This window comes from Heptranchias perlo, chromosome 2 (assembly GCF_035084215.1).
Source record: "Heptranchias perlo isolate sHepPer1 chromosome 2, sHepPer1.hap1, whole genome shotgun sequence".
Lineage (NCBI taxonomy): Eukaryota > Metazoa > Chordata > Chondrichthyes > Hexanchiformes > Hexanchidae > Heptranchias > Heptranchias perlo.
In genome coordinates, this window is record NC_090326.1 from 17,013,433 (window position 1) to 17,030,227 (window position 16,795).

Here is a 16,795-nt window from a genome sequence, read left to right on the forward strand (position 1 = left end):
AAAGACTCACATCTCCATTATGCAACCCTGATCCACAGGAATTACCATGTCAATGGGAGTATTTGATCATCTCAGTCTATACCCATTGTATCTCGTGTGTTGAAGGAATAGCCTTGATGAACTTTTCTCAATCCACATTTTAACCCCCACAAAAGACAGTGGATTCAGGGCAGACCAAAAAAAATGGCAATTTATACATGCAACAGACCTTGTTTCACAAGTATTAACTATATAATTAAATTAGAGCTTGGTTAACAAAAACCTCTCAGTATAACTAACATAAGATTTAAGATGCGAGCAAATTATTCCCAATTTGATCATGACTGGAGCCATTCAATTCTCATTTCTTGCAATTTTTCTTACCTCTTCCTAAGTGAAATGCCTGTTATACTTGGAACAATTTCACTGGCTATACATCAGACTGCACTTATTAAAACGTTTAAGAAACAAAGAAAGAATTGGGCGATAAAGTATTTTATTATTCCAATCATAAAAACACTAGATTTTCATTAAATAACATTTTCACACATTTAAACAGCGGTCTAAATGGCCCAGTCATGCTTTATTGTGCAGCAGGGAACAGTAGGCACGGTGAGTGACCAAAATCTCTTACACTGGGAATTTTTTTCTGGGCTTCCCCAGCTCCAAACTTCTGCCAAAGTTATGACGGGGGGCTGGGAGGAATGAGCGGGAAAAGCAGTGAGGAAATCCCTGGTGAAATGATCAATTGTTATGCTTTATCCTACACCAATGGGGTGCAATTTGCAATTTGTCGCAGTTTTATTTTGTTTATGTTTCTATGTTGCCGACTCCCTGGTGTGCCACATGTTTCTGATACCAGCGCCGTTGCACACTGCTGAAGTTATATAACAGTGCTGTCCAATAGAAATTGCTGACATGCCACAGGTGTGGCTATGGTGACACTGTTTTAGTCATAACACTAATTTTAGAAGAAAACGCCTTGCATACAATACAAGTAAATGTACTTCACATGTAAATGAAAAGGAAAGAACCTGCATTTATATAGCGCCTTTCCAAACCTCTGGATGTTCCAAAGCGCTTTACAGCCAATGAAGTACCTTTAAAGTATAGTCACTGTTGTAATGTAGGGAAACGCTGCAGCCAATTTGTACACAGCAAGATCCCACAAATAGCAATGTGATAGTAACCAGATAATCTGCTTTTTTTAAGTGATATTGGTTGAGGGATAAATATTGGCCAGGACACCGGGAGAACTCCCCTGCTCTTCTTCCAGTAGTTCCGTGGGATCCTTTACATCCACCATGACGGGGCCTCGGCTTAATGTCTCATTCGAAAGACGGCACCTCCGACCATGCAGCACTCCCTCAGTATTGCAGTGAAGTAAGTGTCAGCCTGGATTATGTGCTCAAGTCTCTGCAGCGGGAATTGAACCCACGACCTCTGACTCAGATGCGCGTGACACCACTGAGCCACTTTACTTAACAAAAATCTACCACCATTCAGTAAACAAGGAAGTAAAGCACTCACAACGATCAACACTCACTCACACACTCTGCTTTTCATCTTACCATTTTACCAACACATGCACAAAATGGGTAAAGTCCACATGCACTCGCTGTGCGAATACGAGTATTGAGATCACATGACCAACGACAGAGTCTAGTACTCATTTTTATTTACTAATCAGAAATACAACTAGCCACATCTGGAATCCCCAATCAGCCATGTGGCTAACGTACTGGACAACACCGTTATATAACAAACTCTGTGTTGAGTTAGCGAGGGGCCTAAAACATGGCAGACTGTACTGCAGAAACACAGTGAAACAGTCTGAACAGGTTACAAAACTAGTGAAAAGTGACTTTAAAAATATTGCTGCAACCCAGCTATACACACACATTTATACATTTAAAAAAACCTTTTCAAGTTTCACATAATAGGCACTAAAATATAAATCAGATATATGGCTATAAATGTTAAAAAGTGCCATTTTCAGCACAGTATATATACATCAATAGTGCATTTAAATGATGAGGCTAAGTAAAATCTAAACTCACATACATGATCCACTCACTGTACTGATAGGAAATGGCATGTGTGGATCATGCTGCACATCAAAGTGTCTAGCTATACAGCAGTTCTTTGGTACAACACTAGTGAACACTACTTTGTTTCACCTCAACAGTTCTCCAAACCCTTCTACCCGAGGACTTGTTCAGACCTAGCTGGTAGTCTACACTGAAGCTTTAAGATGATAAACACTGAAATGTTTTATCTTCCATTGCTGATTTTTTATCTGGGCACCCTGATAATCAACTGAGAAGTAATAGTTCTTTCAAGACTGTTTATGATAAATTATTGCCCATAGTTAGCTACAGTGATTTCCAATGTAAAAAAAATTACTTCAATACTAGTTTAACTCACGTGGCAATACACATAGGGAGTCAAGACCAATTGTTGTCTTCAGATGAAGCAGAGTTAGAGGGCGCGGGATAATTGGATTAGGGCATATAGACATAATTCAGTCCCCATTTTAAAGTCACACATTCTGTCCTTATTTTTATATTTCTATTACAACTTCCTATGTCAACATTTATAATGGAAACAGCTTGTCACACCCTCCTGCCAGTGGAAAAGCTACAGTGCCGCCAGGGTGGAGGGTGTAATATAGTGTGCTGGTTTACATAGGCAGTTTCCATTATAAGTGTTAACATAGGGAGTTTTAATAGAAATTTTAACAGGAAGTGAGCACAGATGGAAAATTTTAATATACTATAGATGGTGTCATAAATCAGCCTCATTAAAATCATTTTAAATTCACTATGGAGCAACTGTTTTGGAATTAATGTTAAAGGACATTCCATGGATTAGTGTTGATGTTAATATACTGTCATTAACATACTTCATACAGATAGGACATGAAATTTGTTCAGTTAACACTTCTTTGTCCCATGTTCCATTTTAATTTATGCAATATAATTGCATACAAGAAATGGAAAATACTTCAAAGATCTCATAACGCAAGCAAGTGAATTGTGTTCGTTGATAACAAAATTGAAGTATTTTCTATATTCCAATTATTAGTGTGCAATACCATAAATCTTTTCACATGTAGCACCCCTTATTGTACAATGAAAAATGGGCATGTTATATGCAAAACCGCCATGGTATTCCACTTACACCAAGACTGGCGAAGACAATTCACATTTTCCACGAGTTTGGACAATGTGGAAAATTAACAGTGTACTTTGAGAGAACAGGTCACCTCCTAAAGTTGTGCTTTGTGCTGGCTAGCAGTTCAGTATGAAGTATATATCCCTGGTTGGCGGAGCGGGCCATTGCATGTATACTACTGAAGAGGTTTTCATGGGAATTTTGGCCATGGGGAAGTCAAATATACTTTTTTTTTTAAAAAAAGCTGTTTTGCTAAGGAAATATTATATGGTGTTTTGTGGAAATTGCACTGGCTTAGGCTAGGGGCCACTGAGGATCTCCCCACCCTTCTGGTAATAAAGAAGGGCTTACATCAGTGGGTTTAACTTAACCGTTACAAACTGGGGAGGCATTTTCAGCAGGTTATCATTCTCCTCTGACTCAACTCTGCTTATGGCCTCCATTTACATTCTGTTGAGAATCACATTTTTAATATCATTAGGTGAAACAAGTAACACACAGGAAAGCAAAGCAGTTAGTTTTAACCTAGGCCTCTGACAGGGATTGAGGTTCGGAATTCTTAGGATTGGAAAGGCAGAAAACTCGATTGGGGGGGAAGTTCCCAGTCTCACCCAGGAAATTTGGCAGTCTTATGCATTCCATTGACCTCAGCGGAACTTCCACCAGCTAATAGATGAGCTCCACTGAGGCCCCAGATGACGCCCTAGAAGCCCCTGAGAGAAAGGTAATTGATCCTGGAGAGGATTGGTTAGCTTTCTTTCAATTGTGCACGCCTCCCTTTGGAGCTGAAGACATTCCTACCTTTTTTCTTTGGAACCAGGATGGGCATCTAGTGGAGCAGGTTTGGGCCATTCCATTTTCCAGCAGGTGGGATAAAGGTGGACAGCACTGAAGTGCCCTTTCAGGTGTGATGTACCTACCCCAGTCATGCAATTGACTCTGTCCCCAGGATTTGGCACAGGGTCTCCAGCCTGGGGCTAGGACAGACTGATGGGGGTGGGGAGGGGTGTTACACTCCACTTGTGCCAGTGGAGGGAGCTCCTAGGAATTTGGTGGTCGGAGTGGTTTATATTAGCTAGATCGCTCTCTTCTATAAATCATTCTTTTCACCTTTGTCATCAGATGAAGCCCACCACTCCACCAGGACACAGAGTGAGTGGGACACTTAACGCAAATAATTCCACTCCCAAAAATTCTGCATCTGTCCAAAACCCAAACGGTTGATGACACGGCCGATTGCTGGCCAATCACGTAAAGGCTCCAGTAAGCTCTGTGGTTTAGATCCATTTTTACATCTCAGAAGGTTTTTAGTGGAGCTTGATAAAGGTGTTCAATTTATCCCAAGATTGTACTCTGCCCAGCATTGCTGGATGTCTGTGCTAACTGGCTGTGCCTCTGATGAGCTGTTTCTATGTCCTGTATGACCAGAGAAGTCCTCATTGATTGTTGGGTCAGACCTTTTGCCGACAACTGTGTGGAGTCTCTTGGATTTGCCTGCAGGCTCCCAGTGTTGTCCAGAAGCACACTTTGATTGGATGTGTCAAAACACTTCTCTGTATTATCTGCGCCTTCCCTGCATCCACTGTCCATAGTAGCACTGCCCAGAGGGTTTTGCACCGCTGGGATCTCTTCTAAGGACTCCAGGCTTCTTCGGTGAGACTCCTTAAGGTTCTTATGATCAATCTGTCGCGTAGCTTCAGAGTTCTCCAATGGTTCAGGAATGGAGCTAACTATTGACAAGAATAACAAGGGATCAAATAACAAAGTACAAATCCATTCATACCTTAAGGGAAAAAAATGACATGCTACACATCAACACTTCAATATATTGATCTAGATTGGCTCCCGGTCCACCAATGCCTCGCTTTTAAAATTCTCATCCTCGTGTTCAAAGCGCTCCATGGCCTTGCCCCTCCATATCTCTGTGACCTTCTCCAGCCCTTCAACCCTCTGAGAACTCTGCATTCCTCCAATTCTGGCCTCTTGTGCAACCCCCACTTCTTTCACCCGTACTTTCAGACATCTAGGCCCTAAGCTCTGGAATCCCCTCCCTAAACCTCTCCATCCTCCTCAAAACTCTTTGGCCAGGCTATTGGTCACCTATCCTGATATCTCCTTATGCGGCTCAGTGTCAATTTTAGATTGATTACACTCCTGTGAATTGCCCTGGGATGTTAAAGGCTCTATATAAATGCACAATAACCCTTTTTAAACAAATTAATTTTTATTTTGAGAGTAATTTTTTCCCTTAAATATTGCAGCATGAGTATCAATGGGCAAAAGAAGGTAAAATATACACATTACATTCATCTATAAGGAACACAGAATGTTGAAATATATCGCTTATTCCATAAGTGAGAAAGGCATTTGACGCATTAGTGAGCAAATTGGGTGAGTTATAAAGATTGTTTTTTTTTTAAAACTGTGTTCTGACCTATCATATTCTACAAATCCCCCCAAATTGCCAGAAACAGAGGGCACCTGCTCTATAACTAAATTATCTAGAAAGAGTTAGACACTATAGAAATCTTCGAGAGCATGGAGGATGCTTCAATATTTCCTATGAAATCATGAATAGGGCAGGTCAGACAACAACAACTCACATTTACGCTGTTAACATAGTAAAACATTCCAAGGCGCTTCACAGGAGCGTTAGCAAACAAAATTTCACACCAAGCCACATAAGGACATATTAGGACAGGTGATCAAAAGCTTGGTCAAAGAGGTAGGTTTTAAGGAGCGTCTTAAAAGGAGAGAGAGGTAGAGAGGTTGAGGCAGGGAATTCCAGAGCTTAGGGCCTAGACAGCTGAAGGCACGGCCGCCAATGGTGGAGCGATTAAAATCGGGGATAAACAAGAGGCAAGAATTGGAGGAGCGCAGAGATCTGTGGATTATAGGGCTGGAGGAGGTTACAGAGATAGGGAGGGGGTGAGGCCAAAGAGGGATTTGAAAACAAGAATGAGAATTTTAAAATCGAGGTGCTCTGACTAGTCTGTGCTTGGGTTTTTAATGGTTAGCTTATGAGAATGTGACTCCCTAGAGTTCAATGAAGCAATGTGTTGAGGGGGAGCGATGATGACTGATAATTTTGATACCTGTTCAGGAGGAAGTTGAGTGAGACAGGGAACTTGAAGCATGTGAATATATAGACAGCAGTGGCTCAGTGGTAGCACTCTCGCCTTTGAGTCAGAAGGCTGTGGGTTCAAGCCCCACTCCAGAGACTTCAGCACAAAATCCAGGCTGATACTCCTGATGCAGTACGAGGGAGTGCTGCACTGTCGGAGGTGCCATATTCGGCAGGTACCGAGCAGATAAAGTACCTTATCCTGTCTGTGGTTACAAGGGCCCTGACAATCACATCCTTCTACAGGCTCTTTTAATCCACCGTCTTTCGAATGTGACGTTAAACTGAGGCCCCGTCTGCCCTCTCAGGTGAATGTAAAAGATCCCATGGCACTATTTTGGAGAAGAGCAGGGGAGCTCTCCCTGGCGTCCAGGCCAATATTTATCCTCAACCAACATCACTAGAGCAGATTATCTGGTCATTATCACATTGCTGTTTGTGGGACCTTGCTGTGCGCAAATTGGCTGCCACGTTTCCTACATTACAACAGTGACTACACTTCAAAAGTACTTCATTGGCTTCAAAGCGCTTTGGGACATCCTGAGGTTGTGAAAGGCGCTACGTAAATGCAAATTGTTTCTTTCTTTATACTACAAACGTCTGGGGAAATGGTCGAGACTGGCAGACAGGTTATGATTGTTTGCCACATAAAAATCACATCGCTGATGGGTGTATACTGTAAGCCACCAAATAGTGGGAAGGATATAGAGGAGAACATATCCAAGCAAATTACAGAAAGATGCAAGAACTAGAGTAGTGATAATGGGCACCTTAGTTATCCTAATATAGACTGGGACAGTAACAATGTAAAGGGCAAAGAGGGGGAGGAATTCCTGAAATATGGACAAGAGAACTTTCTTGATCAGTACGTTTCCAGCCCAACCAGGAAGGAAAGAGTGCTGGATTTAGTTCTGGGGAATGGAGTGGGGCAAGTGGAGTATGTTTCAATGGGAGAGCATTTGGGAAACAGTGATCACAATATCATTAGGTTTAGAGCAATTATGGAAAAGGACAAGGAACAATCAAATGTAAAAATACTAAACTGGAGGAGGGCAAATTTCAGTGAGTTGAAAGGGGATCTGGCCCAGGTGGATTGGAATCAAAGATTGGCAGGTAAAACAGTAAATGAGCAATGGGAGGCCTTCAAAGAGGAGATAGTTCAGGTACAGACCAGATACATTCCCACTAGGGCAAAAGGAAGGGCATCCAAAGCTAGAGCTCCCTGGATGACTAAAGATATAGAGATTAAAATGAAACAGAAAATGGAGTCTTATTACAAATGTCAGGCTCATAATACAGTAGAGAACCAGGCTGAACACAGAAAGTATAGAGGGGAACTGAAAAAGGAAATAAGAAGGGCAAAGATAGTGTATCAGAATAGATTGATGGGTAACATAAAAGGCAACACTAAAGTCTGTTGTAAACATATAAATAGTAAAAGGGTATTCAAAAGAAGGGTACGGCTGAGGGCATGGCTGAGGTACTGAATGAGTATTTTGCATCTGTCTTCATAAAAGAAAAGGATGCTGCTAAAGTCACAGTAAAAAGAGTAGATAGTGGAGAAATTAGATAAGATAAAAATAGATAAAGAGGAGCAACTTAAAAGACTGGCAGCGCTCAAAGTAGAAATGTCACCCAGTCTGGATGGGATGCATCCTAGGTTGCTGAGGGAAAAAAGGGTGGAGATAGCGGAGGCTCTGTCCAGAATCTTCCAATCTTCCTTAGATATGGGAGTGGTGCCAGAGGACTGGAGGGTTGCAAATGTTACACACCTGTTCAAAAAAGGGGAGAGGGGTAAACCAGGTAACTACAGGCCAGTCAGCCTAACATCGGTGGCGGGGAAACTTTTAGAGACAATAATCCGGGACAAAATTAATTGTCACTTGGAAAAACATGGGTAATGAATGAAAGCTAGCACGGACTTGTTAAAGATAAATCACGTTTGACTAACTTGATTTAGTCCTTTGATGAAGTGACGGAGAGGGTTGATAAGGTAGTTCGGTTGGGTTGGTGATGTGTATATGGACTTTCAAAAGGCGTTTGATAAAGTACCACTTATTAGACTTGTTAGCAAAATGGGCAGTAGCAGCATGGATATGAAATTGGCTAAGAGAGCAGTGGTGTACAGTTGTTTTTCAGACTGGAGTGAAGTATACAGCGGTGTCCCCCAGGAGTTGGTATTAGAACCACTGATCTTTTTGATATGTATTAATGACCTGGACGTAGATATACAGGGCCTAATTTCAAAGTTTGCAGATGGTATGAAACGCGGAAATGTAGTAAACAGTGAGTAGGATAGTAGTATACTTCAGGAGGACGGAGACAGACTGGTGAAATGGGCAGACACATGGCAGATAAAATTTAATGCAGAGAAGTGTGACGTGATGCATTTTAGTAGGAAGAATGAGGAGAGACAATATAAACTAAATGGTACAATTTTAGAGGGCGTGCAGGAACAGAGAGACCCGAGGGTGTATGTACACACGTCTTTGAAGGTGGCAGGACACATTGATAAGGCTGTTAAAAAAGCAAGGGGTCCTTGGCTTTATAGAGGCATAGAGTAAAATAGCAAGGAAGTTATGCTAAACCTTTATAAAACACTGGTTAGGTCTCAGCTGGAGTATTGTTTTCAATTCTGGGAACAACACCTTAGGAAGAATGTCAAGGCCTTGGAGATGGTTCAGAGGAGATTTACTAAAATGATACCAGGGATGAGGGACTTCAATTATGTGGAGATACTGGAGAAGCTGGGATTGTTTTCCTTAGAGCAGAGAAGGTTAAGGGGAGATTTAATAGAGGTGTTCAAAATCATGAAGGGTTTTGATAGAGTAAATAAGGAGAAACTGCTTCCACTGGCAGAAGGGTTGACAACTAGAGGACATAGTTTTAAAGGTAATTGGCAAACGAGCCAGAGGTAAGAGGAGAAGAATTTATTTTACGATCTGGAATGCACTGCCTGAAAGGGTGGAGGAAGCAGATTCAATAGTAACTTTCAAAAGGGAATTGAATAAATACTTGAAGGGGAGAAAATTGCAGATCTATGGGACTAATTGGATAGCTCTTTCAAAGAGCCAGCACAGGCAAGATGGGCCAAATGGCTGCCTTCTGTGCTATAAGATTCTATGATTCCATGAATGAAAGGGGAGGTTAGAAAAACTTTACTCAGAGCAAATGTGGAATTCTCTGACATAAGCTGTTGCTGAAACAGTGACCGAGACTTCTTTTAAAAATTGCTTGAAAAAGAGGAATATGAAAGGATTTGTGGAGAGAGCAGGAGAGTGGGATTAAACAAGATGTTTTGTGGAGTAAAACACTGATGCAGAATTAATAGGCCAAATGGCCTATTTCTCTGCTGTACCATTCAATGCAAACAGACCCAAGAGAATCTGCAGTTACTAGTGTCAGGAATAATTATATATTCTTTAATTATTAAAATGCATTAAGTGGCACTGAGGGATTGCATAAACCTCTTTGTCAAAAGAAATGTAGCTTCTCATAAGAAAAGCCAGAAAATATTTTTAAAACTATCTGAATAACAGCTCAAAATTTATTGCAAATTAAAGAATCCTGAAGGAGCTTCTGCAATCTGTAAAATAAAGAGGGGATTACACAACTTTTGGGGGGGGGGGGGGGGGGGAGAAGAGCTAGTCCTTCCGTAAGTGCTAAATAAGAGCTGCTTTTATATTGGGCAGCGGAGCTGTTCACTCCGATCACAGGTCTCACACAGCAAGTGGCAAACCCAAAGTAAAATGTGCCGAACTCGCTAAGGCCACGCGATCTATCGAAATGGAGCCGGTCGCCCCAGCACCCACCAAATCTAATAAAAGAGGAGCCAAAATAAACATCAGGAGAAAAAAAGAAAAGCTTGCATTTATATAGCACCTTTCACAACCTCAGGACGTCCCAAAGCACTTTATAGCCAATGAAGTACTTTTGAAGTGTAGTCACTGTCATAATGTAGGAAACACAATGGCAGCCAATTTGCGCCCAGCGAGGTCCCACAAACAGCATTGAGATAATGACCTGATTATCTGTTTTCGTGATCTTGGTTGAGGGATAAATATTGGCCAGGACACCGGAGAGAACTCTCCTGCTGTTCTTCTTGAATAATGCCACAGGATCACCTGAGAGGGCAGACAGGGCCTCAGTTTAATGTCTCATCTGAAAATGCAGCAATCCCTAGATTTTATGCTCAAGTCTCCAGAGTGGGACTTGAACCCATGACATTCTGACTCAGAGGCGAGAGTGCTACCACTGAGCCATGGCTGACACTTCAATGGAGTGTTGTACACGGACTATATTTTTGTGATTGAACAACCGCTGAATGAAGACAAAAATAGTATTTGACGATGTTGTGCAAAACGTATGAACAATACAAAAACTGTTTAAACAAAGAAGGTATTTGCACTTTGTTTAATGACTAAGTATAGAACTGTTATCAGTGCTCTCATGGTTATTTCTGCAACATTATAGCACTTGCATAACTGTGGGCTACTGTAGCTCCACTGTAACCCATGGCAACCCCAAAATGGCTTGTTTGTGAAAAAATTATCCTGCCAGCAAATCAAAGTTTTTTTGGATATCATTACAGATGGTTTAAAAATGGTTTAAGCTATTGTATACCAAACTGATTACACTATTCTCTTTATAACGGAGAAAATAAATTTCAGCTTCACTTATGGGTGTATCATCTAACTCAAAGCAGGATTGAATGGTTATTGTCCTCCTTGCACATCAAAACAGTTAACAAATCCATTTTAAAAAGTCACTGGGTGCTGATTATGTTAAAACTCTGGGGTCTGCCTTTGCGTTCAGTCCTGATTCTTGGATTGAAGTCTTTTGTCTGCTCATTTTGAATCCTGCAAATTTGGGCAGTCTCATTCAGATCCCAGTTGGTGTGAGTCCATAGAAACAGCTCACAATCTGCATGAATTAAAAAGGTAGTTTGTGCATGAAATGTCACACTGGTTCTGAGCTTGTGGATTGGGGACAACTTTACAGGGGAAGGTGGAGAGAACTTTAATCTGTGCAATACTTGATGTGGGGACGCTTGGTGCTGACTCTAAGGAGTAATTTTAACCAAACCCGCCCGGTGGGAAACTGACGCTATCGGATCAACCGCTCGTTTTACACCCCGCACGATTTTACCTTCCCTTCAAGTCAGTGAAGTGTAAAATCGAGCAGGTAGTTAACACGGGCATCCCCTCCCCATCTCTGTAACCTCCGCCAGCCCTACAACCCTCTGCACAAGATTTTGAAGAATTCAGAGTTGTCATTCTCCCACTTCCTTCGCCCCACTATTGGCGGCCGTGCATTCAGCCGTCTAGTTTCCTAAGCTTTGGAATTCCCTCCCTAAATCACTCCACCTCTCTCTCCCCCTTTAAGAGGCTCCCTAAGACCTAGCTATTTGACCAAGCTTTTGGTCACCTGTCCTAATATCTCTAATGCTTTGGTTCGGTGTAAATCTTTTTCTGATTGTGCCCCTGTGAAGCACCTTGGGGAGTTTGACAATGCCCAACTGTCTAGCCCTTGGCCCTCCATTCACCACAACATTCCTGCAGCTCAATCACGCCCTCATCTCCACCTTTGAAGCATTTGTCCCCATTAAAACCGTTACTCTCTCTCACCCTGGTCATTCCCCCTGGTAGAGCCCATGTCCACTCCCTTAAGTCCAAGGGGCACATACTTGAACATTTATGGCAAACAACTGGTTTAGCCATTCATCGTCAGACCTGGCTGGACCACATAAAGCACCATCGGGTCCTGCTCTCCTCTGCCAAAACTGCTCACTATTCCAGGATCATCCTGGAATGCAAAGGTAACCCCCGGCTTCTCTTCACTACAAACCATCTTCTTCAACCCCTCTCCCCTGCCCTCTCCGCCCTCACCTCCAACAACAAGTACGAAGAGCACATGGACTTCTTTGTCACTAAGGTTGAGGCCATCTATTCAGCTATCTCTGCTGTTTCCCTCCCTTCCCCTAGCCCGCCAATCTTCCCCCCATGGTTCCCCCCGTCCTAGCCCTGAACTCGCATCTTTCTCCAGTTTCTCTCCTATCTCCCCTCATACCCTCTCCGAGCTCATCTTGTTCATGAGACCCACCTCCTGCTCCCTCGACTCTATTCCCATCAAACTGCTGACCACCCAACTTCCCTTCCTGGCCCCCATGTTAGCTGATATTGTTAATGGTTCCCTCTCCTCAGGTACTGTTCCCCCCTCCCTTCAAATCTGCCATCATTATCCCCCTCCTCAAACAACCCACTCTTCACCCCTCTGTCCTTGCAAACCACCACCCCATCTCCAATCTCCCTTTCTTCTCCAAAGTCCTTGAACGTGTTGTCGCCTCCGAAATCTGTGCCCATCTTTCCAGCAACTCCATGCTTGAACCCCTCCAATCAGGTTTACGCCCCTGCCACAGTACTGAAACGGCCCTTATCAAAGTCACAAACGACATCCTATGTGACTGTGACTGGTAAACTATCCCTCCACATCCTTCTCAACCTGTCTGCAGCCTTTGACACAGTTGACCATACCATCCTTCTCCAATCCCTCTCCTCCGTCGTCCAGCTGGGTGGGACTGCCCTCGCCTTGTTCCATTACTATCTACCCAGTCATAGCCAGAGAATCAATTACAATGGCTTCTCTTCCTGCTCCCACACCATTACCGCTGGAGTCTCCCAAGGATCTATCCTATTTCTCATCCACATGCAGCCCCTTGGCGACATCATCCGAAAACATGACATCAGGTTCCACATGTACGCTGACCACACCCAGCTCTACCTCACCTCCACCTCCCTCGACCCCTCCGCTGTCTCTGATTTGTCACACTGCTTGTCCGACATCCAGTATCAGATGAGCAGAAATTTCTTCCAATTAAATATTGGGAAGACCGAAGCCATTGTCTTCGGCCCCCGCCACAAGCTCCGTTCTCTAGGCATTGCCTCCATCCCTCCCCCGGCCACTGTCTGAGGCTGAACCAGACCGTTTGCAACCTTGGCGTCCTATCTGACCCCGAGCTAAGATTTCGACCCCATATCCTCTCCATCACAAAGTTCGCTTACTTCCTCTGTAACAATGCCCGTCTCCGGCCCTGCCTCCACCCATTTGCTGCTGAAAACCTCATCCACGCCTTTGTTACCGCTAGACTCAACTATTCCAATGCTCTCCTGGTCGGCCTCCCATCTTGCAGCATCCGTAAACTTGGGCTCATCCAAAACTCCGCTGCCCATTTCCTAACTCGCACCAAGTCCCGTTCACCCATCAGCCCTTTTCTTGCTGACCTACATTGGTTCCCGGTCCTGCAACGTCTCAATTTTAAGATTCTCATCCTTGTTTTCAAATCCCTCCATGGCCTCACTCCTCCCTCGCTCTGTAACCTCCTCCAGCCTACAACCCTCCGAGATCTCTGCACTCCTCCAATTCTGGCCTCCTGTGCATCCCCGATTTCCTTCGCTCTACCGTTGGCAGCCGTGCCTTCCGAATCCCTGGCCGTAAGCTCTGGAATTCACTCCCTAAACATCTCTGCCTCTCTATTCTCCTTTAAGATGCTCCTAAAAACCTACCTCTTTGACCAAGCTTTTGATAATTTATCCTACTATCTCCTTATGTGGCTCGGTGTCAAATTTTGTTTGAAAATTGCTCCTGTGAAGCGCCTTGGTGACTATCTTATATTTAGGGCCCCTAGTTTTGGACAAGTGGAAACATCTTCTCTACGTCTACACTACTGAACCCCTTCATAATTTTAAAGACCTCTATTAGGCCACCTCTCAGCCTTCTCTTTTCTAGAGAAAAGAGCCCCAGCCTGTTCAATCTTTCCTGATAGGTATAACCTCTCAGTTCTGGTCTCATCCTTGTAAATCTTTTTTGCAACTTCTCCAGTGCCTCTATATCCTTTTTACAATATCGAGACCAGAACTATGCACAGTACTCCAAGTGTGGTCTAAACAAGAACCTATATAAGTTTAACATAACTTCTCTGCTTTTCAATTCTATACTGAACTGCGAAAGCACAATAATTTAAAAGGTCGTCCTCCTCTTCCTTTCTCCTTATTGGGAATTGGCATAGCTTTGCTGAGCTCCAGTGATTGGCCTACAGTGACATGGACAACACTATAGCAAATCCAAGGAGTAATAATTTGATTTATGCATTTTAAAATAATACTGAGATGAGGCATGAATCATTCTTGCGCAATATTAATCATTTCAAATATTAAAGGTTTTACCTCGAGTGTAATTTTATATATATTGAAGAGCCTTTATACAGAGCCTTTCATAACCTCAGGACCTCCCAAAGTGCTTTACAGCAAATTAAGTACTTTTGAAGTGTAGTCACTGTTATAATGTAGGGAAACGTGGCAGCCAATTTGCGCACAGTATGGTCCCACAAACAGCAATTAGATCAATGAATTTTAGGTGTTGATTGAGGGATAAATACTAGTCAGGACAACGGGAGAATGCCCCTCCTCTTTTTCTAATAGTGCCGTGGGATCTTTTAGGTCCACCTGGAAGGGCAGACGGGTGCTTTAACACCTCGTCCAAAAAGAGGGTGGATTAAAAGAGCCTGTAGAAGGGTGCGATTGTGTATCTACAGGCCGACTAAGGTACGTATCTGCTGAGTCTGTAACAGCTGCTCACCGATGTCTATTTCTGACCCCCCTTCAAAAGCTGAAGATGATCAAAGCGTTTTATACAGAGACAATAACCATGGATCTTGTTTGCTGCGTCCTTTGTTTCTCATGTGCAGTGTTTGAAGCTATGACAGGGGACAGCACTTAATGGTGTTTTCAAATCTGCCAATACAATCCGAGATCCTGCATAGAGAACAAAGCACTGAATACATGCAATGTTAGGCAAGGGATTAAGAGTTCTAAAACAATGAGTCGTGGGTAGATTTTTCTCCGTCGGCACACACTGGGTGCTCGAGGGATCGGAGAGGAATCAGCTAGCCCTTGTTTTCTCAAATCGCAGGAGGTAGCTCCAGAACCAGGCCCATACACCGCTGGGCCACACGCTTAAAAACCACAAGAGCCACCTTCAGCGGTGTCGAGCGCAGGGTCTTCTGGCCGCTGCTGGAGATCCCAAGGGCTTTAAGTCACTTTGTAGGAGGCCGGGGTGGGGGAGGTTAACTACCAGGCCCAGGCCCACTGGCTGGAAAGACATAAGGAAATCCTGGACCAGTGCCATGGGAGCAGAGACCTGATGAACAGGTGCAGGAAAGAGGAAAACCTCACCCAACATTTCTTCCTGAATGAGAGGATTTGGTTTGTTTTTACAAAAACTGGTGTAATTCTGAAGCTGAGGATCTGCAGAAGTGCAGCTATCTATCTACCAATAATATATTAAAACAAACATGCGTACTAGAGTGCTTCCCTACATCCGCATTTATAATGGAAACTTCCTATGTAAACTTGTCACACTGTAATTGCACCTTCCCGCCAGTGGTGGCAACCTTATGGGACTGTTTAAAGAAAAAAACATTATGATTTGCGGGATAAATCTTAAGTTGCACTGAGGTGATTCAAATTTATTGAATAGATTTCTTACCTGTTGATGTTCTCTCAGAAGTGAATTTAGTCTCATCAATTTGACTGTCCACTTGGAAGCTACTTTTGGGCCTCTTATTCAGTGCCTAGTATGAAAAAGAGAGACAGGAAAAAGCATTAAGTGGAATGGACTGTACACATCTACATCGATATTATAAACACAAGGGGCAGGATTTTAAAAGGGAAAAACGGGTGGGTTGGGGGCAGGGGGGCCATTCAAAATCGCAACAATTTCAGACCCGTCCCCAACCCGTCCCCTTTCTGGTTTTCACCGGGGCAGGATGAGGGGTGGGCGACCAACCTGCTCCCAGAAGGTGGGTTGGTGATTAAAACCTTTCAAGAAGGCTGCGCGCCTCCATTTTTCCCCAGAGTTTCCAATTTCAACCCCTGGGGGCCGGGATTCCCAGGTCTTCTCTTTTACGCCACATGAAAGGAGGCGAGAAGGCCCGAAACTAACAGGGAGGTACCTTTCTGGCACAGGTTGTGGGCCTGGAGGAGGAGTGCTTCCCCCAGGTCCAACAAGCCTACCTGCAGCAAACCCCCAATGATTGCGCAACCCCTCCTCCACGATCGCGGAACTCCTCCTCAATGATCGTGGATCCCCTTCCCATGATGACCCCCGATTCCCTCTCCCCCCAGCGATCGCGGACCCCCGATCCTGACACCCACTCCGTGATAGACTGCCAATCCCTCCCCCCATGACTGACTCTCTCCCCCCACCGCCCCATGATCCCCCTGCCCATCAGTGCCTCCCGTGCCCACCCATGCCCCCCGCCCCATCCATACAAACAAAGAGTTACCTGCAGACTTACCTCAACACGTCCTCTCCCTGGCTGCTCTCCTGTCCAACTGAGACCAGCCTGTCAATCAGTCGGTCAGTCGGACGGCAAACCAACAAAAAAAAGACATCCTTATGTCAAAATCATAAGGACATCCGGGAAACCTGTACTTCCAGATTTCCCGTCCGCAATTT

General features: G+C 43.8%; 1 protein-coding gene across 4 annotated transcripts in view; it reads right to left on the bottom strand.

Moving 5' to 3' along the window:
* Positions 1-1,640: 1,640 nt before the first annotated feature.
* The window catches only part of zdhhc11 (zinc finger DHHC-type containing 11), a 127,715-nt gene continuing 112,560 nt past the window's right edge, over positions 1,641-16,795 (bottom strand). For 3 of the 4 annotated variants that reach the window (XM_068000620.1, XM_068000629.1, XM_068000611.1), the window contains 2 exons: positions 15,824-15,908; positions 1,641-4,886 (listed from right to left, as the gene is read on the bottom strand). In XM_068000620.1, coding sequence (XP_067856721.1) covers positions 4,492-4,886; positions 15,824-15,908 — 480 coding nt within the window. In that variant the 3' untranslated portion in view covers positions 1,641-4,491. Of the gene's footprint in view, positions 4,887-14,914; positions 15,091-15,823; positions 15,909-16,795 lie in introns of all 4 variants that reach the window. The other variant, XR_010966392.1, reaches the window with a different exon arrangement.